Consider the following 22,402-nt stretch of genomic DNA (forward strand, 5'->3'; position numbering starts at 1 on the left):
CAAAAATCTAGTTCTTCTGACCCTAAGTCCCCTTATCCCTTCCAGGATGGCTTGGTATTTTTGCGGCCATGTGTTTGAAGAAGCTCTACAAAAATATCTACTTGCATGAAATACTGCTCCCTCATCTAAGAGGTCCCTGCACTTGTTGGTTAAGACTCTCTGATTTCTACCTTGAAAGTTTAATACTTTTATCTTTGAATCTCTGCTTTGTAAATAAAGCCTGCTGTAACAAGGGGGCTAGAGCCTCAACTCACCGGAGTGTCACTTGCTGCAGGCCCCCCTGGACGGGGTCACTGGTGTTGACCCTCTGCCCCTGGTGCCCTGCTTCCACCTTGGCTCACCCTCAGCCAGCCTAAGTCCATGGCTGCTGCAGCCTTTGCCTGACTGGCCACCAGGTCACCTCAAGCAGAGGAAGGAAACCTCTATTGTGTTGTCTCCCTGCTGGGGTCCTAGATGCAGCTACCAGGATGGTCAGAGTCAGACGCATGCCCTGTGCTGTCTCAGGAAAGGACAAATTAGCAAATTAAGTGCCTTCATTCCAGGCTGACAGCATTGTGGTAGATTTGGCAGGGGTCTTTTGAACACAACTCTTACAGGTATTGGATCATTTATCGGCAAGGACATTCTAGCCCTCTGGGGGTTTTTTGTCTCTCAAGTTGGGGTGCAGAGTATGGGCCCTAACTTTTCATTTTGCTGTGGACCTTGCTCATTTATACAGGAGGCTCTGAAGACGCACACTCAGCTGCTCTGCTCAGGACTCCTTGACCTGGCCCACCAGGCTCTTTCTGACTTCACCTTGCATGCGTCCTCTGTCGAGCGGTCACCCTGCACCTCATTTTTCTCTAAAGACTTGTGCGCTTTCCAGAGCCTTTCTGCCTGGAAGGCTCTGCTCTTGTGACCCTAGGAAGCCTTCCCTGGCCCCCTTAACAAAGTCACATCCCTGTGTTATACCCTCTCATCACACCTTATCTGTTTTTGTACCACTTATTTTATACATGTATTTGCATTGTAGTGGTGGTCTGTGAGCTCATATTTGCCTCTTCAATTAGACTATTAATTCCTTGATGGTTAGTATTGTTAGGTTAAAAGGCCAATGGGAGTGAGTGAGAGAGATTTTTTGTTTAGCCAAAGGGTTTTCTTAGGGGAGAGAGAGTCTGATGGACTGCTCCCTGGCAGGAGATGGCCCAGGACCACTTCTACATGGAGGGGCCATCATGGTAAGGGAAATAGTTGTCCAGGTTATACAGTGCTGGGCTTTTATACAGCTTAGGTATGTGTGCGTGGGAGGGCTTTGCGAATGTGTGTGAGGTGTGGTGCGGGGTACTCATTCATCGTGTCAGGTGCTGACCTGCATGGGGACAAGGTTAGGGTGACTCGGCATTGCAAACATTCTTAGAAGGGAGTGTCCGCTTCACTTCCATAGGGTTGGGGAGTCACTTCTGCTCTACCCAGCCTAACAAGTACGATCATGTCCAGTAAGGTTTTCACAACCCTGGAACAGTATCATCACATAGTACCTATTTATAGAAACCTGTAAGTAGTTACTGAATGGGTTGTAAGTCATTTCTCCTTTGATCCTGTGATGCCACTTGTGAGTTTACTCCAGCTTTGTCCATTTGTTCATTTGCTTAGCAGCGTTCATTGAGTACACAGCCTACTGTATGCCAGGCTATGTGTGATTAGCTGTGACTCATGGAATGAGATCTGGACGAAGAGTTACTTTACCTGCAGAAGTCCTAAATGGACTCCAAACAATCTAGGGCTTCTTTCCTGCAGAACACGGCTGGATGCGTGGCAAGGGCTGCACATTCCGGAGCGTCTGCCTTGGACGCCTCAATGTTATTCCCAGTAGTGTCAGTCCACTAAATCACAAATCTTGGAGGGTATGTTTCAGGGTTGGTGCTGCGGCACAGCACGATCAACCTGCACCTGGGATGCCCTCACTGCCTGTTAGAGTGCCTGCTTCAAGTCCTATTGCTTTGCTTCTCCTCTGGCTTGCTGCTCACGCACGCTGGGAGGGCGATGCCTTTCCACCCATGGGAGACTTGGATGGAGGTCAGCCTCCTGATTTCAGCCTGACACAGCAGGCTGAATTATAGTCTTTCTTTTACAAAAGGATTTATTTATTATGTGAAAGGCAGAGTGCTAGAGAGATAGAGATACAGATATATATATATATATATATATATATATATATATATATATATATATAGAGAGAGAGAGAGAGAGAGAGAGAGAGAGAGAGAGAGAAAGAGAGAGACAGAGAGAGAGAGAGAGAGGGATGAGGTGTTGGTTCACTCCCGTGTATGGCTGCAGGGCTGTTTCTAGGTACCAGGAACTCCGTCTGGGTCTCCCCCCAGGTGGCAGAGACCAAAGTGTTTGGAGTCATCGTTTGATGCCTCCCAGATATATTATCAGTGAGCTGGATCAGAAGTGGAGTAGCTGGGACTGTAATTGGAACTCTGACATAGGATGCAGGCATTCCAAGTGGCAGATAAGCCTGCCGCACCACGACGCTGGGCTCTCCTGTAATGAATCTAATTTCATGCAAGTTAATGTCTCATAAATTAGTCATAGCAAAGAGCAATTAAACATATGATGTGTATTTATTGTATGTGTGTTATACAAATAATGCTGTAAATGTGAACAATAAAATATTTTGATTAAAAATGTGGGACCCAGCACAGTAGCCTAGTGGCGAAAGTCCTCACCTTGAACGCACTAAGATCACCTATGAGTGCCAGTTCTAATCCCGGCAGCCCTGCTTCCCATCCAGCTCCCTGCTTGTGGTCCGGGAAAGCAGTTGAGGCCAGCCAAAAGTCTTAGGACTCTGCACCCATGTGGGAGACCTGGAAGAGGCTCCTGGCTCCTGGCTTCGGATCGGTTCAGCTCAGGCCATTGCAGCTGCCTGGGGAGTGAATCAACAGATGGAAGATCTTCCTCTCTCTTTCTCCTCCTCTCTGTACATCTGACTTTCTAATAAAAATCTATCTAAAAAAATGTGGTTCCTCAAATTATACAGGTCAAGTACTTTTAATTTGTAATCTTGCTTTTTCTGCTGCATGTTCTGTGGAAGAAATTTTTCTTATTAGTTTGATGTTCTTAATCAGAAAGTATCTTAATACAAGTATATGCATGAAAATAGTAGCCTTCATCTGGTAAGTGGGGAGGCAGCAATGACACCAAACTGCAGACTCCACGAGGGTGGGCCTTTGTGGATGTTCACGGTCATGATTTCTAAGACTGATTGCCTTACCTGCTAGTTGAAAGAATAAAAATATCCTAATTGCACTCTTGATATTTGTAGACAATAAACTAGCAGTACCTGATTTTCATGTTGGCATTAATAATCAAGTTGTTTGTCTGTGTCTCAGTTTACGAAAGGAGCTAATGAACAAAAATTATGTGTACGTATAGCTATAGGAAGATGGGTCAGCACCATGGCACAGCAGGCTGATTCTCTACCTGCACAGCCGGCATGCCTTCTGGGTGCCAGATTGAGTTCTGGCTGTCCCACTTCAGATCCAGCAGCCTGCTACTGGCCTGGGAAAGCAGCAGAGGATGGCTGAAGACTTTGGTTCGCTGTACCTTTGTGGGAGACCCAGCAGAGGCCCCTGGTTCTCAGCTTCAGATTGGCTCAGCTCCAGCCATTGCAGCCATTGCAGACTGAATCAGTGCAAGAAAGATCTCTCTCTCCCTTTCTCTCTGTAACTCTGACTTTCAAATAAAATAAATAAATTTTTGTAAAGAATAAAGTACATATAATATTTATTTTATGTATTTGAAAGGCAGAGTTACAGAGAGAGCTGGGATAGTGAAGAAGAACTTCGATCTGCTGGTCAAGATGACCTGGATGGCTGCTTCAGCCAAGACTGAGCCAGGCTGAAGACAGGAACCTGAGGCTTCAGCTGGGTCTCCCACAGCGTGCAGGGGCCCGAGGACGTGGAGACTCTCCGCTGCTTTCCCAGGCACCTTTGCAGAGAACTGATGGAAAGTGGGACAACTGGGACTCTAACCGGCTCTCCATACGGAATGCCCCTGTTGTATGTAATTTAAGCAGATGTGCCAAACATTGACCCCATAAAAAGTATGTTCTAGCATTGAATTAGGAAGGTGAAGAAAACAATTTCTGCCTGCATGGCTAGTGTGAGAAGTTTATTTAGATTTATTATATTTCTACCTGTGTGTTCAAAGGGATGGAAATTTAGTTCAATTCATATCTTATCCCTTTCATTTCTGCACAATGTCAGTGCACTTCAAAATCATTCATTTTACTCTAAACTTTCATTTAATGGTTGAACCCCTTTATAATATTTCAAAGTTGATCCATTCAATTTCAGGACATTTTTGTCAGAAAACTCTATTTTTTACAGATTATTTTCATTATTCTCCATGATATGATGTTGTGGGTATGCGGATCTCCCCGCTTCCTCTCCCGTCATTCCCTCCACTGCTTCCCCAACCACTGTTGCTCCCCAGATCATTACAGCAGTGTAGTCTTCCAACAACAGTCACAAGTTCAACATTCTACTACCCATGTGACACTGTAGGCATAGAAAAAGGCAGAAAATCTAGTGGCATGCTACTGAGGCATGTTTTACTGTTCCTCTTCAAGGTCGTATTCCAGGGACCTAACACATAATTTCTGCTGGGCCCAGCGCAGTGGCCTAGTGGCTAAAGTCCTCGCCTTTGACATGCCAGGATCCCATATGGGCGCCGGTTCTAATCCCGGCAGCTCCACTTCCCATCCAGCTCCCTGCTTGTGGCCTGGGAAAGCAGTGGAGGACGGCCCAAAGCCTTGGGACCTTGCACTCATGTGGGAGACCTGGAAGAGGCTCCTGGCTCCTGACTTTGGATCGGCACAGCACTGGCCTTTGCAGTCACTTGGGGAATAAATCATTAAACAGGAGATCTTCCTCTCTGTCTCTCCTCCTCTCTGTATATCTGACTTTGCAATAAAAATAAATAAATCTTTGAAAAAAAAGAAATTTTTGTTGACTAAACATCTGTACAATGTCAGGTTGACATGATGTTGGGACTATGATAGATAATAAATGTGAACGGATTTATTGATGACACATTAGCATTAGGATAATTTTAAACTTTCTAACATTACATTCGAATAAACTGAACAGGGGTTTCCAGTTATATAATTGATCATTGGTTTCTAATTATATGAATGATTAAATTCAGTTAACTTTCTTTTTTCACAGTAAGCATGCTAGCAAAGTTTAATGAAAAGAACTAGTAGGAACAGTAGATCTGACAGGGCAGGTGGGGAGCTGAGTGAAGTACTGAGAGCTCAGGCTGTGATCACTCGGGTTTTCTGGATGTTGGGTTGGGCCTTCTTTGCCTCTGGACGCACCCTTTCTGCCGTGCTGTTTAGTGGGTGGCTTTCTGGGTGTGGAATCTTCCCCAGAACTTCCGGTGTCCTGGGTGAAGGGCAGATGAGATCCTCCTAAGCTGCCCTCAGGGAGGCATCCACCTAATCAGGTCCTTGAACAATGGCAAGGCTTGTTTCCAAATCTTGTTTCCATCCTGCAGAAATCCTCATTGTCCTTCAACCCCCCATGAACACCTAGACCCCGCCTCCCCGACTAGCTAGCTACCTTAACATTTCCCCTCAGGACAAGTAGCCCATAATCTTATGGGGTAACTGGATGAAATTTCCTCTTCTATATGTTCTTCAGAGCTGACATACAGATGTTGAGCTGGTTATGGGCGTTTTCTGTAGCAATCTCTCCTATGGTGTTGGGAGATGGAGGCAGTGACTGTCTAGCATGGTCCAGAGGGCTGACCTTATAATCTGAAGGAACAGACTGGACGTCCTGTCTCATGGCAGTGTGGAACTAGTAGCCTATATCATTGATTAGCTAGATAGCTGATACCATTACCCCAAGAATAGGGTGTGGGGCGGGCCAGGACACAATATGCACTAGCTCACACAAAGGCTGGGATGAAAGGGGTAGACCACACCCCGAGCACATGTGAGATCTGGGTCTGGGAACGGGCCTCATGGGGGAACTTAGGAAATGCCCCTGGTGGTCCGTAGCTCCCACTGGTGAGCGTATAATTCAGACCTGGGTGTTGGTCAGGCTGGGCAAGGGAGCTCCACCTGTCAGCAAGTGTGTAGGTGGGATCTGGAAGGGATTGCACTGGGCAGGGCCAGGCCAACCTTAGCCTACCAGTGTGTGCAGGAGCTAGCCTGAAGTGCGTGTCTTACCGGGCTAGGCTATGACACCTACCAGTTTGTGCGAGCCAGGGATGGGAGCAGACTGTGCAGGGCTAGGCTGCAGCGCTCACCAGCGAGACTTGGGTTTGGGGGTGGGCCCAGACAGGACAGGCAGCAGCAGCCAATGGTAAAGGCCGAGACAGGGGATGGGCTGGATCAGAGCGACTGCTGGCGCATACAAGTTCTGTGGATAGGAACAGGCCTGGTTGGAGACACCTTGGTCGGGCTGTGGCTCCCACTTGTGAGAAAGCTGGAATGGGGGCACCATCTCGGCTAGGCATGGCTGTAGTGTCCCAGGCACGAGTGTAAATTGGGTCTAGGGTGTACCAGACTGGGCCAAACTCCAGTATCCACTGGTGCTCGTGAGAGCCAGGTTGAGTGTAGGATGGGCTAGGCTAGGCCTTGGCACTTGCTGAACCACGTGAGAGCTGGGTCAAGGGGTGGACCAGTCAGAGCTGGACTGTACCACCCAAATGTAAGACCTGGGGGCCCGGCATGGTAGCCTAGCAGCTGAAGTCCTCGCCTTGCACATGTTGGGATCCCATATGGGCCGCTGGTTCATGTCCTGGGAAAGCAGTAGAGGAGGGGCCAAAGCCTTGGGACCTGGCATCCACCTGGGAGAGGCTTTTGACTTCTCATCAGCTCACTACTGGCCATTACAGCCACTAGAGGAGTGAATCATCGGATGGGAGATCTTCTCCGCCTCTCCTCTTCTCTGTAAATCTGACTTTCCAATAAAAAATTTTAAAATCTTAAAAAAAAAATACCTGGGATGAGCTGGACAAGGCCACTGTTCCTGCCAGGACAAGAAGTGGACTAAGTCAGGTTAGGCCAAGGACCCACCAGTGTGCGTGAGATCTGCTACTGGGAGAAGACCTGACAGAATAGATTGGGGAACTCCTCTGTCAGGGTGCAGTCCCTGCAGGTGAGCGCAAGAACCAAGGCTGCGAGCCACTAGAGAGCATGAGAATTAAGGCTGGCAGTGGACATGGCTAGTTAAGTGGTGGTACCTGCTGGCATGAGTGTGAGGTGGATAATGTGGTCAGGTGGATTGAATTAAGCTTCAACGCCCACTGACGCTTATGAGAGCTGAGTGAGACGTAGAACAGAATGGACCAGTCTGCTGCACATACTGGCAAGCTCAGACTCCACTGAGGAATGACTCAGGAAGTTGGGGGCAGGCCTAGTGGGGGTTATTGGGGGTCACTCTTGACTAGACCGCAGTTCCCTCTGGTGTACATGAGGGCCAAGTTTTCAGTAGGCAGGGTTGGGCTAGGCTCCAGCATCTATTGGCTTACGTAAGAGGCGGGGCTGGAGAAAGAACCGATCCAGCAACTGCAACTACCAGTGTGTGTAGGTTGATGTGGGCAATACAGAGCCAGACCCCATACCGACAAGCACACCAGAGTCAGGTCTGCGATCACTTTAGATGTGGAGTCCCCCCAACTGAGCTGCTGGACTCCGAACTCCCACCATGGGGAGAAGCACACGATCTGTGGGTGGACCGTGCAGTACATGTGTCAGAGCTGGGCCTCCTCAGTTGCTGAAGATGGTGAAGTGGAAGGCACGCCCTCAAGGCATGTGGAGGATATGAATGTCCATTGAGGCCTGCAGAGGACATCTAGAACCATAGCAGAAGATAGAGGATGAAATAAATTGGTCAACTACCCCAGCCAAGAGTTGACAGCAGACTTCTGGGCGAATGGAGACCCTGCGGTGGACTATGACAGCCAATGGACCTTGCATGGCTTTCCTCGTCCTTGGAGCAATGAAAGCAACAGCACCTCAGAACTATCAGAACCAGTTGAGCATGCGCTGCTTCAGGATCCTGGGATAAGGCTGGGTGGGGCCATGCCCCAGGCCCAGATACTGAGCAGCGGGGAGTCTGGGTGCGGCTTCTCTCCTGGTCTCCCTGCTGCCCCGAGATAGAGGAAGAAGAAAAAGGAAATTCGCAAACAATGGTCTCACCCACTTTCCTCTAATCCTCGACCCTTCCACCCTAATTAACTATGTCAACATTATCAAAAATTAAAAAAAAAAAGTGAACAGCAATCTTGCTTCTGGCCAGGAGGCATTTTCAGCAACACATAAGTGCCTCTCACCCTTCTGGGTTTTTAGCCCATCATGAGAATGAAAATACCAGTCACACCCTTCAAATGACTTTCTGTTTTATCATGAGCAAGGTGGACAGGATTCTGACGGGTTTTATCCCTGCCCTCTGGTCACTTGTGTTTAAAAGACATCGTTTTCACCACTTTCTCAGGTCTTCCCTTGGAGCCTTTCTGTTGCTGTTGCATGAGGCTTCTATCTTTGAAAAAAATTTTTTTTCCTTCCCGCAGCAACACGGCTCGGATTTCCGGCTCCCCGGGCTCGGGGTGGAGGGGAGGGGAATGTCGCAGTTGGTCTGGGAGCCCCAAGTGCAGCAATCGCCGCTCCTGTTCGCACTCCTGCCTCTGCCACCATCTAAGGGGCGTCCGTTACAGCTCAGGAAACCATTCCTGCCGCTCGCGCCCGGGGTCCTGAGGACGGCCCTCCGCCCGGCAGCTCTGCCTTGGCTGCTGCCTCCTCGGCCGCCTAGTGTGGCGGCCACTCTCCCCGTGGGAGCGACAGGCCGTGGCCCAGCCTCCTGGACGAGCAGAGGGTGGAAAGCCTGCGACAGGAGAGACCACGTGAGAAGGAAAAGATTGGGGAATGAGGAGCTCCTGCAGTGTGGGGACTTTCTCCAAAGAATCCGGAGGATCGATCAAAGGCTGAAGAATCTTCGGGTTTAATTGGCCCAGAGGCTCCCAAAACACTTGCTTCTCCGGATGCCAACCCTCTGAGCTATGGCCATGCTCTGTTACCTGGTGAGGGGGCAGCTATGGCTGAATACGTAAAAGCTGGAAAACGTATTCCACGAAGAGGGGAAATCGGCTTGACCAGGAAAGAAACGGCATCATTGGAGGGTTCAGGTTATGTCCGGAGCGGCGGCAGGCATCGCCGCGTGGAGGCTGTGCCACTCAGGAAAGAACCAGCATCACTAGCTCCGACGGAAGAGAGCCCTTGCCGCCTTGAACCGAGAAGACAGACGCCAGAGGGAGACCACGATCCTGGCCGGTTTCCCAGAGACGCTGGATAGAAAGACCAAAGGGAACGATCATAAATACAAGCTTTTCTGATTATCCAGGAGACTTTTGACACAAAAATGAAAATCTGGATTTCATCTATGCACACATCTCTGCTCTGGAAAAGCTTTACAGTGTGACTGTGCCTTCTATTTGCTTGTTTCAATCCTTCAATAAAAAGCTGTTCATTAAAAAAGTCTGTTCTTGTAAATTTTAGTTTTGGTGATGTTTACACAGTGGAAAGGATGTAAGCCATGTGGACCACTGATTAGCGTACAATGCATACAATAACAGATTTACAGAGAAAAGGAGAGACACAGAGAATGATCCTCCATCTGCTGGTTCACTCCCCAGATGGTTGCAACAGCTGGAGCTGAGCTTATCTGAAGCCAGGAGCCAGCAGCTTCTTTCAGGTCTCCCATGCCGGTGCAGGGTCCCAAGGCTTTGGGCCGTCCTCCACTGCTTTCCCAGGCCGCAAGCAGGGAGCTGGATGGGAAGTGGAGCAGCTGGGATATGAATGGCACCCATATGGGATCTTGGCACTTGGAGGTGGAGGACTAGCCATTTGATCCATTGTGCTGGGCCCAAGGGAAGAGATTTGTTAGGGAAACTGAAGTGTGAGGGAAAGATGACCTCCCTTCTTTCATGTGAAAGGTGGAATGGTGAGTGAGGGCAGAATCAGCCCCTGGTTCACTTCCAAAACAGCCGCCAAAGCCAAAGCTGATCTGCTGCAAAGCTTTGTCCAGGAACCAGGAGCCTCATCTGGGTCTCCCACTGGGTACAGGGGCCCAGGTACTGCGCCATTGTCCTCTGCTTTCCCAGGTGCGTCAGAAGGGATCCCGGGCTGTAGTGGAGCAGCTGGGACTTGAAGCTGCAGCTGCCACAGGTGGTGGCTCTAAGCCATAGTGCTTGTCACCAAGACACCATTTCAAAGGTTCAGAAATGAAGTTTCATAATTTAAAAAATTGATGGTCCACATAGAAAAAAGGAAACTCTTTTTCCAAGACTACTCTGAGGTAAAACCAATAGTTTACATTTCTAAAGTAGGTATTGGAGACAAGCCAGAGAAGCCGGGACACTAACTGGCAGCCACATGGGCTCCTGGTGCATACAAAGTGAGGACTTTAGCCACTAGGCTAACACCAGACCCCTATTTCTTTATTTGTATAATGGGATAGATATATAACCCATATCTTTGTAAGGACTCAACGAGCATGTGGTTAGAATTTAGTATGTTCCCGTACTGACTTGTGGCAAAGCTCCACGAGCTGTATTTCCCCATGGAATCCAGTGAGATAGCACATGGCATTCATGGAAGCATGGTTTGGTGCCCACAGAGCCACACAGCAGGATGGTGCGTCATTGCATCACTTGGCCAGCAAGATCCAAGTGTGCCTTTGGCACTGACATGGAGGTTTCAGTTCATGCCAAGCTGTTCCCAGTAGGCAACTTAGGTCAAGGTCATCAATCCAGGAACATCCTTTCTACTTTCCTTAAAATAGTCATTTTAGGGAAAGTCTTGTTTTTCTTATACTTTATGATTAATAATAAATCAAGATTTTAATATTTGTCCTCCTAAATCAATTTGTCCATGACCCTTTCTAACCTCTTGGCCTATTTTGGCCTATAATTCCATTTTACCTAATTGTGACTTTAATCACGTGTTGTAAAACGCCATGTCATAATCAGAGCTAATAAAACCTGGACCAGAAAATATATATCTTGCAGAAACTGTAATTGCTTCTGCTTGATGTTTAAGTTTTTATGCTATGTTTTAATGGCTTCTGTTGTTTAGACTAGAGTAGGAATCTAAAAAGAGATTTCTAAAAGGAAATTATGAGAAAAACAAGTCCAGTGATAAAAGTTAATGCATCATCAAAGCTTTGACTGGGTCATAAACTTGACTTATTCAGTTTAAAGAATAGGTTTGACTAATGTTTCCTTGTTTGGTTTTTCTTAAAGGAATCACTAAGCATTTTTTAAAAAGTCAATAGCATTAATTACTGGTATAATTCTTTTTTTTTTTTTTTTTTAAGATTTATTTTGATTGCAAAGTCAGGTATAAAGAGAGGAGGAGAGACAGAGAGCAAGGTTTTCTGTCTGATGATTCACTCCCCAAGCGGCCGCAACAGCTGGAGCTGAGCCAATCCGAGGCCAGGAGCCAGGAATTTCCACCAGGTCTCCCACACGGGTGCAGGGACCCAAGGCATTGGGCCGTCCTCAACTGCTTTCCCAGGCCACAAGCAGGGAGCTGGATGGGAAGCAGGGCTGCTGGGATTAGAACCGGCGCCCATATGGGATCCTGGTGTGTGCAAGGCGAGGACTTTACCGCCAGGCTATCGTGCTGGGCCCATGTGTGCATTTTGAGAGGAAGAGTGACATCTCTAAATGATGTGCAAAGTCTCTGACTCTACATTCATGTGCGATTTCAGTTAACTCTGACTTAGCAGCCCGTTTCCACCTCATGCACTTACACAGAGCATTCAAATATGCAGTATCTTCACAAAGCCACTGTCAACTCACAGAAAAGACCATGCAGTAACATGGCAGGTTCATGAGTTCGAGACAAATGGCTGAAGTTCATAGGTTGCCTCAGCTCCCTATCCGCCGTGACTGCCCTATAACTTAGCTGTCCTCTTTGTTTTTCTAAGTTTAGAACACAAGAGCAAAACCTCATTGGTTTGCAAATAGGATTAAGTGCTACTACTTGAACTTAAAAATTTTCCTCAACAGCCTATCTCAGGCATTACCATTGTTAGCTATTACGGTTGAGAGGAATGGGGGTTAGGACTGGCTTGAGGTATATTACTTAATCTTGCTAGTTTCTCATATATAGAATGAGGTTTCCAAGATAACTTCCATGATTTCATCTTTAAAATTCCATGATTCACGGTTGAATACTTGTTCTGCCTCACGTGTTCTTCAGTCTTGTCTAATTTTTCATTTGCTAGCGAGCTGTTCCGAGGACCCTCTAGTAATGACCTCTTTGGACCGGGATAACACTGTGTTTACTTACAAAACATTTAAACATTTTTAACTCACATTTGGCTATCAACTTTCTAATGTGAAACAAAGTCTTGTCAGTTTTACAGAACATTGGAATTGGATATTCACTTAAGAACTTATTGGAAATGCAGTTATGCAGAGAGAAGGAAGACAGAGAGGGGAAAGCCTTCGGTCTGCTGCTCCATACCCTGACGGTCCACTGCAGGAGCGGGGGGCGGGGCAGTACTTGGGTCACTCCCCACTGTCCTAGGCGCATTAGCAGGCAGCTGGATCAGAATTGAAGCAGCTTCACCTGCAATGCCACAACGGCAGCCTGTATTCACTTTTTAGTCAGTGATAAACCTTTTCTATAGAAGTAGGAAAACATCTTTCCCAAATGATAAACTCTATTTTTATCAAAGGCCTCCGATGTGGATATTTTCATATTTCCTTTCCGTCTTTTCCACTGCAGTTTTGGCGTGACTTTTACAATGTTTACATCTTACATTTTCTGCTTTATTATATATCAGCTTACCAAAGCTATATATACTTTAGAAAAGTTTTAAAGCATACAAAAACGGAAAGAACACACACCATAACCACAGCCCAATGTTACAGTTGTCCCATTTCCAACAAAATTCATATTTTAAGGACATTCCATACAATGACACAAATGGACTTTTATTGGCTGTACTCCACCAGCACATATTAATACTGTAATTTATTCTTAGTGATTCATGAGCTAGCCTGGTATTCTAGTTCGCTCTTGGGCGACGCTGTGACAGCTCCGAGATGCTGTGGACATTAGCCCTGTGCTGAAACCGCCCAGGCGCACCACTGGCCCAGTCAACATCTTTACAGGCAGGAATTAACGTACAAATTTCCCTCGCTGAACTTGGAGGAGGGATGTCAGCCACTTTCTCCTCAGAATGACTTCTTCCGGACCCCGCAGGCTGCCGCTGAAGTCGGACCAGCTGCAAACAGCTCCCAGGGGACGTCGTGGAAGGGACAGAGGGACGTGATGGGGTGCCAGGCGGCTTCTGCTCTCTCCCAGTGTCCTGACCAAACGTGGACACGCCTTTGCTCCGAGGGAACAGAGGACTGAGGCGGCCCCGGCCTCGCGGGTCTGCCCGCCGACCTTCTGCCGCCTTCGGGGACCTTCCACGACGGACGCGGGCGCCGGGCCAGGCGACCCCGAGGGCTGTCAGCCCGAAGCAGCACCCCGGCGCTCACCGACCGCCGTCCCTCCCCGCCTCCCCCGCTCAAGTCCCTGATCTCCAGAAGGCCAGCGTGGACAACTGTCCCCTTAGAGAAGGGAAAAGGAAGGAAGAAGTTGGACTCTGCCACTTGTTTCACGCCTCCCGTCCCCGCAGCCGTACAACCTCCGGCTCCCGGTCGGCTCGCCTCGGCGCCCCTCCCTCAACTCCGTGCCCGGCCGGGAGCGGGGCGCTCGGCGGGCGTGCCTCCTGCGCATGCGCGCGGCCGCCCGGGCGCGCCGGCCACACTCCCCCCCCGCCCGCCCCGGAGCTTGTCACTTCCTGCCCTCGCCCCATCTCCGTCCGGGGTCAGTCAGTCGCTCGCTGTCGCTGCCGGAGAGTCTCTCTCAGCTTCCCCCTTCCTACCGCGGCAGCTCGGGCGAGATCGAGAAGCAGAGAGACCGACTCCAATAAAAGTTTCCTGAAACAGCAACTACTACCAAAAAAAAAAAAAAAGCCCAAGGTGGGGGGAGACGCTCTCCGCCCCCTTCCCTCGTTCTTCTCCGCCCTCTCCAAAGCCTGAGGGACCGTTGCAGGTGGACGGCGCCGGGAGCAGCCGGGTGCGGCGGGCGGCCGTTGCCCCGGCGGACGGCGCCTCGGGCCCCGCTGCTCGGGCGGCCGCGGCCGGGCGGGTCGTCCTGTCAGCTGGCCGCTCCCGCCGCCGGCCGGCCCGCAGCGCCGAGGGACGCCGGGGGACCCGCCGACCGACGTGGTGAGCTGCGGCGCTTCCGCGTCGGCGCCGGCGGAGGGGGAGCCCCGGGCAGCGCGCTCGGCCTCGCGGGGTCCGCGGCGGGGTCGGCGGGGCGACGGCCGGGGGTCGCGGGCCTGCTTCCCGCCGCTCCGGCCCGGGCAGCGGAGCCGGCCGGGCGCACCGGGCTTCGGCCGCGGAGAGCGCCCGGACGCACGTGCGCGGCGGAGGGCGCGGGGCGCGCGCGGGGGGCAGCCCGGCCGGCCGTGCCCATCGCCCGGGCCCCGGCCGCCCCCGCCGGGCCGCCCTCCGAGGCCGCCGCCCGGCCGCCCGCCAGGCCTGCGCCCCGCGCCGCCGAGCGCGCCCGCGTTTCCGGGTCGGGCGAGGAACCTGTGCGAGGAGGAGGGCCGGGGCGGAGGAGCGGGCGTCCCGCCGCGGGCTGGATTGGAGCAGAGCCGTGCGCGGGGGTGTGCGGGGGTGCGCGGGGGGCCGCGGAGGGAGGCGCGCGGAGCCGGGCGCCCCGGCAGGTTCGGGGCTGCGTGACGAGTGTGGCGCTTTTCCGCAGGGCAGGGCGCGATGAAGAGCTTCTCCCAGTGAAAGGAAAGTAGGTCGCGGCCGCCGAAAATGCCTTTAAGGGACAAGTACTGTCAGACTGAGCACCACCACCACGGCTGCTGCGAGCCAGGTACGCCCCCGCGCCCCGCGCCCCGCGCCCCGCAGCAGCGGCCAGGAGGCTGAGAGCCTGTGCAGGAGCTCTGCCCCGCGTGGGCCTGGAATCCTCAAGTGTGGCCTGGGATGCTTGCCGCGGGGGCAGGTGGCAGCCCGCAGCCAGGGCCGCACTGCTGCCCCCCGACCGCGAGAGCCCCGGGAGGAAGGGGGCACAGGTGCTGCCGTGCCAGGAGCGCCCGGGGAGCCTGCCACCTGCCCCGGCAGGGCTCCCAGAGTACTGTGGGGAGGCGTGTGTGCAAGTCTCTGAGGAGAAATCAGGTGTCGCCAAGTGCAGCCTTCCGAAGAAATGCCTGCACAGAACTTTCCACGCTGCAGAAGGATCCAAAGTCTCCTCATCCTGCAGAAGGGTCGTAGATTATTTTGACTGCAGCTGCTTGCTTTTTTCGGTGGAATTTGTGACAGAGAAAAGTGTTTGCAAAGTTGAATTGGATTGATGATAACCGTGGGATCGTTTTTCTCCTGGGAGCCTTGGCGGAGTTTGGGACAGGCGTTCAGGGTCAGGCAGCATCAGCAGGCTATTGCAGAAAGTGGGTGCGTGGCATTTCTCACATAGTTTTAGGATTGCTTTATGCCTCTGCCTGCTGTTCCTTTTATCACAACACACATGTACTTGGGTTTATTACCGTAGGATTCATCTGAATGGGCACAGTGAGTAATGGGAAAAGCGGAAAGGGGGCGCTTGGGTATGCGCGAGAAGAAATTCATACTTCAGCCTCCACTACTTAGGGCAGAAATAGGCAGTCCGAGGATGACATCCAGTTTATTCCATTACCCTTGACCTTTCGGTAGCTTTTTTTTTTTGTAAAAGATGTATTTATTTTTGTTGGAAAGGTGGAGTTATAGAGAGGAAAGACAGGGAGAAAGATCTTCGTCTGCTGGTTCACTCCCCAAGTGGCCTCAATGGCCAGAGCTGCGCCAATCCGAAGCCAGGAGCCAGGAGCTCCTTCCAGGTCTCCCATGCCGGTGCAGGGGCCCAAGGCTTTGTGCCGTCTTCGACTGCTTTCCCAGGCCACAAGCAGGGAGCTGGATGGGAAGTAGAGCTGCTGGGACATGAACGGTGTCCATATGGGATGATGGTGCTTGCAGGTGGAATATTAGCTAGTTGAGCCAACATGCCAGTGCCCTCAGGACAGTCTTAAATTGCATGTTGTGTGTGTTTGAAGTGAAGACAAATCTCCTGTTTTACTGAGTGTTGGATGAAGCTTCATTGAAGAGTAAGGATGTGGATGGGTGGCTTTTGGATTTAAGTCCCACTGACTTACGCCGTCGTTTGTCCTAAGGACACTTCCAAGCCATTTAAGTTCATGAAGGCATCTCATTTAGGGAGAAGTTTACGTGTGTATTCATTGCTAAAACATTGTGTTGCTGAATAGCTGTAGGTGCCGGAGAATGTCAAAGGCAAAGGCGATGGATGAGATGCAAAGATAGTTCGTGACCATGCTTTATTGTATTCCACTAATAACATTTTTCAAGAGACTTTAATCTATTATTTTTTTAAAAGATGTATTTATTTTTATTGGAAAGGCAAATCTTATTGAGAAAGGAGGAGCCACAAAGAGAAGCTATTCCATTTGCCGGCTTACTCCCCACATGGTCACAACAGCTGGAGCTGAGCAGGTCTGCAGCTGGCAGCCAGGAGCTGCTTCCGGGTCTCCCACTTGGGTGCAGGGCCCCAAGACCACGGGCCGTCCTCTACTGCTTTCCCAGGTCATAAGCAGGGAGCTCGGAAGTGGGGCAGGCGGGATGTGAAGTGGCACCCATGGAGGATGCTGGGCCCCAGGGCCAAGGGTTAGCTTCTACACCGTCGCGCCTGGCCCCTGTAATCTATTTAGAGATGTTTTCTGAAGCTGAACGTTCTCATATGTATTGGCTCTTTGTTTTTTCTTCCCCATTGAAAGGGTATCAGATAAATTGCTTTAATGTAAAATTTTCTTCTTTCTTTTACTAGAAAGTTTTTCCAGTGTAGGTCAATTGCAAGATTTACCAGATCTAAAGCAGTTACTACTTCTTAGCTTTCCTGGCTAAGTTAAGCATTTTGAGAAGGTTTAATATGGTGGAAAGGTAGAAATTGGTCATGGGGTAGTGTGTTGTCATTATGTCAGGGAAGGGTAGCTGCTGAGAGTCCTGGAGGTTCCCAGGACTGAAGGAGAAGAGATGGGGGTGGTGGTTTTTAGATGAAGCTCAGATGGAGGGAAGAGTACCGCGCGCTGCTTGGGCAGTTCCTCGGTGAGTTGTCCTGGGGTGTGTCCTGAGTTGGATTGAACAGTGAGAGCGGTGTGTTCCTGAGGAGGCTGCTGTACCTTGATGGGGTCGGCCCCTTTATAGTGAGGGGTGCTGGTTGGTATAGGCCTGGTGGTTTGTCGTTGTTGCTTGATTTCCTTTTATTTATTTATTTATTTTTAGTTCTAGGCCTGGTGGTTTGTGTAATGTGTTTTTTTTTCAGGGACCAGCATGGTGACGGTGGCAGGTTAAGCTGCCGGCTGTAATGCTGGCATCCTATTTGGGCACCAAGTGGCATCCCGCCTGCTCTCTGCTACTGCCGTACCTGGGAAAGCAGTGGGAGATGACCCCGGTGCTTTAGCCCTGCCACGCATGGGGGAGACCCAGATGGAGTCTTTCTTAAGTTTTAAACATTTTGGCAGAAATTCTCAAACCTTGCAAAGTAAGAATGGTGTGACACCCTGCCGTCACCGTCAGGGACCAACACAAGTCCAGTGCGTTTTCACTTACGCTTTCCCTGTGTCATACATCAATGTTTGAAGGCCATGATTCCAGGTGACCGAGAGTTTCTGCCAAGTGTGTTCTTGAACAGATGAAGGAAGTGTCCCGAAGGCTGAGGGCTTTGTTGCAGGGAAGGATTTGTTTCCATTTTCTAGTTGGTTCCTAACCTGGATGGACCCAACCTTGGCAGGGAAGATAGGGTCTGTAAGAGGAATTAGTATGTAAGGGTTTCTAAGACTGGGAGCATGTTTGCAAATGAAGATTTTTTTTTGATGGAGAATATAGCAAGTGGAGGTGCAGGTTGAGCCTACTCTACTCGGTACGAATGTTGTCCCGGGTAGTGCGTGTGCTGGCAGCGACGGGCAGGATGTGCTGCTGCTCTGCCTTTAAACGCAGGGCTTGGAGGGTGCCAGGGCTTTCTGGAGGATCCATGTGAGGAGACGAGTCTGTTTGCCCTGTTACTGCTCCCTCGTCGTTTCTGCTTTTTCATCCGCTGCTGCTTTTGGAGTCAGACCTTGAAGCGTTACATTCTTTGCTCTCTGAAGTTCTTCACTCATTTAACAGTGCTCTATTTGAAAGGCAGAGGGATTTTGGGGCGGAGGGAGGGCGGCCGGGAAGAGCTGCAGGTAGAAGCTGGGTTTCCATGTGCGGGTTTACTCCCCAGATGGCAGCAGTAGCTGGGTCTGGACCGGCCAAAGCCAGGAGCCTGGCGCTGCATGTGGGCTCTCACGTGGGTGGCAGGCCCCAGGTGTGTGGGCTCTCACTGGTGTCCTTTCAGTTGCACTAGCTGGTAGCTGGAGCTGCGGCAAGGCCCTCTGAAGCAGGTGCTGGGTGCCCGAAGCAGCGAGGTGGCCACTGTCCTGTGATGCCCACCTGCGTCCTCACCCTCTCTCGAAGTGAACTTTTTATTGTTTACTAATGGAAAACTGTGTTATTATAATTTGCAAATGATGAAAATTGATAGTATTTATCAGTGCATTTATATACTTCTATTCTCTAAAAGATTGAATTCTACTTAGATTTCAAAAATAAAGTTCTCTGGTTTCTGCTGTCAGGCAAGTGGAAATGGATGTGATGTAGGCAGTTTATTGAGTGCTTACTATGTCCTAGGCTCCGTGTATTTTTTTTTTAAAGATTTATTTATTATTGTTGGAAAGTAAGAGAGGAGGAACGATGGATGGGAAGATCTTCTGTTCACTGACTCACTCCCGAAGTGGCCGCAACAGCTGGAGCTGAGCTGATCCGAAGCCAGGAGCCAGGAGCTCTTCCTGGTCTCCCATGCGGATGCAGGGTCCCAAGGCTTTGGGCTGTCCTCGGCTGCTTTCCCAGGCCACAGGCAGGGAGCTGGATGGGAAGTGAGGCCGCCGGGATTAGAGCTGGTGCCCATATGGGATCCAGGCACGTGTTCAAGGCGAGGACCTTAACCACTATGCTATTGCGCTGGGCCCAGTTTTTTTTTTTTTAAGATTTATTTATTTTTATTGAAAAGTCAGGTATACAGAGAGGAGAAAAGACATCTGACTCACTTCCCAAGTAGCTGCAGCAACCAGAGCTGAGTTGATCCGAAGCCGGGAGCCAGGATCTTCTTCTGGGTCTCTCACTTGGGTGCAGGGTCCCAAGGCTTTGGGCCGTCCTTGACTGCTTTCCCAGGCCACAAGCAGGGAGCTGGATGGGAAGTGGAGCAGCTGAGACTGGAACCAGTGCCCATATGAGATGCCGGTGCATGCAAGGAGAGGACTTTAGCTGCTACTAGGCTACTGCGCTGGGCCCAGTCTCTGTATTAAGCAGATTTCATGCACTAGCTCGTTTAGTCCTGACACAGCCCTATGATTTATGTAAGTCCCTATTTTAAAGGTGAGGGGAGAGAGAAATCGAGGAGTTTAATTTTTCTGGTTGTATCTAGTAAATACCAAAACAAAAAAAAAACGTTGCATATAGCAGTCTGGAGTCACTGTGGTTGGTACCAGTGTTAAGTGTTCCTAAAATGAGCTATGTATGTTCTTTTTTCAAGTATGCCTAAAATGTCTCTTAAGCCAGAACTTTTTAAGGGATGAATTGACTTGGTCCTTTTCTTGTGTCCACTGAGCACAGACTGGAGGCCTGCAGGAGAGTCTCGGGCGGACTCCCTGTACCTAGTGCAGCAGGTGTCAGGGATACCAGGGACACACGTGGCGGAAGTCATCCTTACGTCCCGCACGGAGCCGGTGGGCCTGGGTTGTGATGCTGTAATTGACGTTGTAGCATATTACAAACAAGTAAACTCAAGGGCCAGTTCTCAGTCATAGTCTTCCGTAGTTGGTAACTGATAGAAAAAGCCAGTTTTTCTTTTCAGCCACTTTGTTTCATGTTACTATAACTTACTGTTTGTTTATGCTGTTTGAGGATTAAAAGTAGGACTGATATCAGTCCCTAAAAATTTTCATGATTGGACCTGGCACGGTAGCCTAGTAGCTAAAGTCCTCACTTTGCATGCACCAGGATCCCATGTGGGCGCTGCTTCATGTCCCAGCTGCTCCACTTGTCATCCAGCTCCCTGCTTGTGGCCTGGGATGGCCCAAAGCGTTGGGATCCTGCACCCACATGAGAGACCTAGAAGAAGCTCCTGGTTCGTGGCTTCGGATCGGCTCAGCTCAGCTAAGTCCATTGTGGCCACTTGGGGAGCAAACCAGCAAATGGAAGATCTTTCTCTCTGTCTGTGCTTTTCTCTGTAAATCTGACTTTCCAATAAAAATGAATTAAAGAAAAAATTGTAAAATGGAAGAAAATTTTTATTCATGGTTAAAGCATATTCTTTCTAAAATAATACATTTCTGAAAGCCTTGGCTCTGAAGAAGTTAGGGATTTGTGAGTCAGACAGTATTACCCAACAAGCCCACCCACCCTCTATGAAATTTTGTTGGTATCCCTTCAAGACTGTTTATATTACTGGTATCTATGTATCCATACATGTATACATTAAGTTTATGTATTCTTGAATCCAAGTGCATATTACAAAATAGCTCATATTCTGAAAACTTTGTTATATAACAATTTTCTTAAAAATTATTTTTATTTGAATGGCAGATTTACAGAGAGACAGAAAGAGAGATCTGCCTGCTGGTTGACTCCCCAAATGGCCACAATGGCTGGAACTGTGTCAGTCAGAAGCCAGGAGCCTGGAGCTTCTTCCGGATATTCTTTGTGGATGCAGAGGCTCAAGGACTTGGGGCATCTTTTGTTTCTTTCTCAGACATATTAGCAAGGAACTGGATCAGAAGTGGACCAGCTGGGGCTTAAACTGGTGGCACTGCAGATAGAGGCTTAACATACTATGCCACAGAGCTGGCACCGCTTAGGCACTTCAGACATCCTTTGTTGTGCGTGCACTTAGCTCTGCATTATGCCTTCTTGTTGTTTAGGTTCATTTTATTTATTCGATAGACAGAGTTCCATCCTTTGGTTTCCTCCCATAATGCCTGTAGCATCTGAGGATGGGCCAGGCTGAAGCCAGGTGCCAAGAGCTTCTTCCCAGTCTTCCTCTTGGTGCAGGGGCCAAGCAGTGGGGCCATCTTCGCTGTTTTTCCAGGCACATTAGTAATGACCAAATAGGAAGTTTGAACTGGTGCCATATAGGATGGTAATGCAACAGACAGCAGTCTAAATCACGCCATGGCACCTTTCTCACTCCCCCCCTTTTTTATTTTTAAAGATTTGCTTTATTTGAAAAGCAATTACAGAGAGACAGAGGTCTTCTTCCATCTTCTGGTTCACTTCCCAAAGGGCCACACCACTCAGGGTTGGACCAGGCTGAAGCTAGGAGCTTCTTCCAGCTCTCCCACATGGGCGGCAGTGGCCCAAGCAGTGGGGCCATCCTTTGCTGCTCTCCTAGGCATGTTAACAGGGACCTGGACCAGAACTGTGCTAGCCAGGATTCAACCAGTGTCCATTTTGGATGCCTGGGCTGGTGTTGCAGGGGGTGGCTGTACACACTGCCACGCCAGCCTTTAGCTTATGCTTTCCCATAACTTGGTATTATTTGTAATATTCTGTTGCATGTGGATTTCATAGTCTAGTCCGGGGGGGATGACCCCCCCCTTTTTTTTATCAAGGTTGATTTGGGTATTTATAACATCATTGGGCTGTACAGAATTATCAGGATAACTTTATGAGGTGTTGAGTTTACCTTCTGCCTGCAGTTGGATGCCTTGGCAGGGTTTGGTGTGTCCGTGCAGTCCTTGCAGGGCCAGCAGTCTGGATGGTCTCTGCTCCTGGATGGTGCCTGCTGGGAGCCCTTTAAACATTTGGAGATTTGTTTTAGCTACATACAGTCCTAGAGTACTGCAGCGCATCTGTCCTGCTTGTAATGCTTGTCACGTTACTTCCTGACGAAGGAATTTTGACCTTTATTTTTAACAATTGTCCAGAAAGGTATATCAGATTACCAAGAGGGTTTTGGGGTGTTCGTAAGGTATGGCTAGGCTGTGATTGCTTTAGAATTTTGATTAAATATAGTGACTCGTATTTAAAGAAAATAAAAAATGTAAATATGTATTAAATAGTAAGATCTTTCTTTACATTTTAGCTTAGTATTTGGCCTTAAATATCCTTAATTTAGCTTTTGCTTGAAGCGTTGTTATATTAGTGCTTTACAGAGATGATGGTCAGTTTATATGTGTGTGTATAAATGTGTAGATCATTGTGATTTACA

At 49.4% G+C, this 22,402-nt stretch overlaps 1 protein-coding gene across 2 annotated transcripts in view; it reads left to right on the forward strand.

Annotated features, from left to right (window-relative positions):
• Window positions 1-14,809: 14,809 nt before the first annotated feature.
• The window catches only part of ZNF800 (zinc finger protein 800), a 44,753-nt gene continuing 37,160 nt past the window's right edge, over window positions 14,810-22,402 (forward strand). For both annotated transcript variants that reach the window (XM_058681252.1, XM_004592499.3), the window contains exon 1: window positions 14,810-14,950. In XM_058681252.1, the coding sequence (XP_058537235.1) occupies window positions 14,890-14,950 (61 nt within the window). In that variant the 5' untranslated portion in view covers window positions 14,810-14,889. The remainder of the gene's footprint in view (window positions 14,951-22,402) is intronic.

This window comes from Ochotona princeps, chromosome 25 (assembly GCF_030435755.1).
Source record: "Ochotona princeps isolate mOchPri1 chromosome 25, mOchPri1.hap1, whole genome shotgun sequence".
Lineage (NCBI taxonomy): Eukaryota > Metazoa > Chordata > Mammalia > Lagomorpha > Ochotonidae > Ochotona > Ochotona princeps.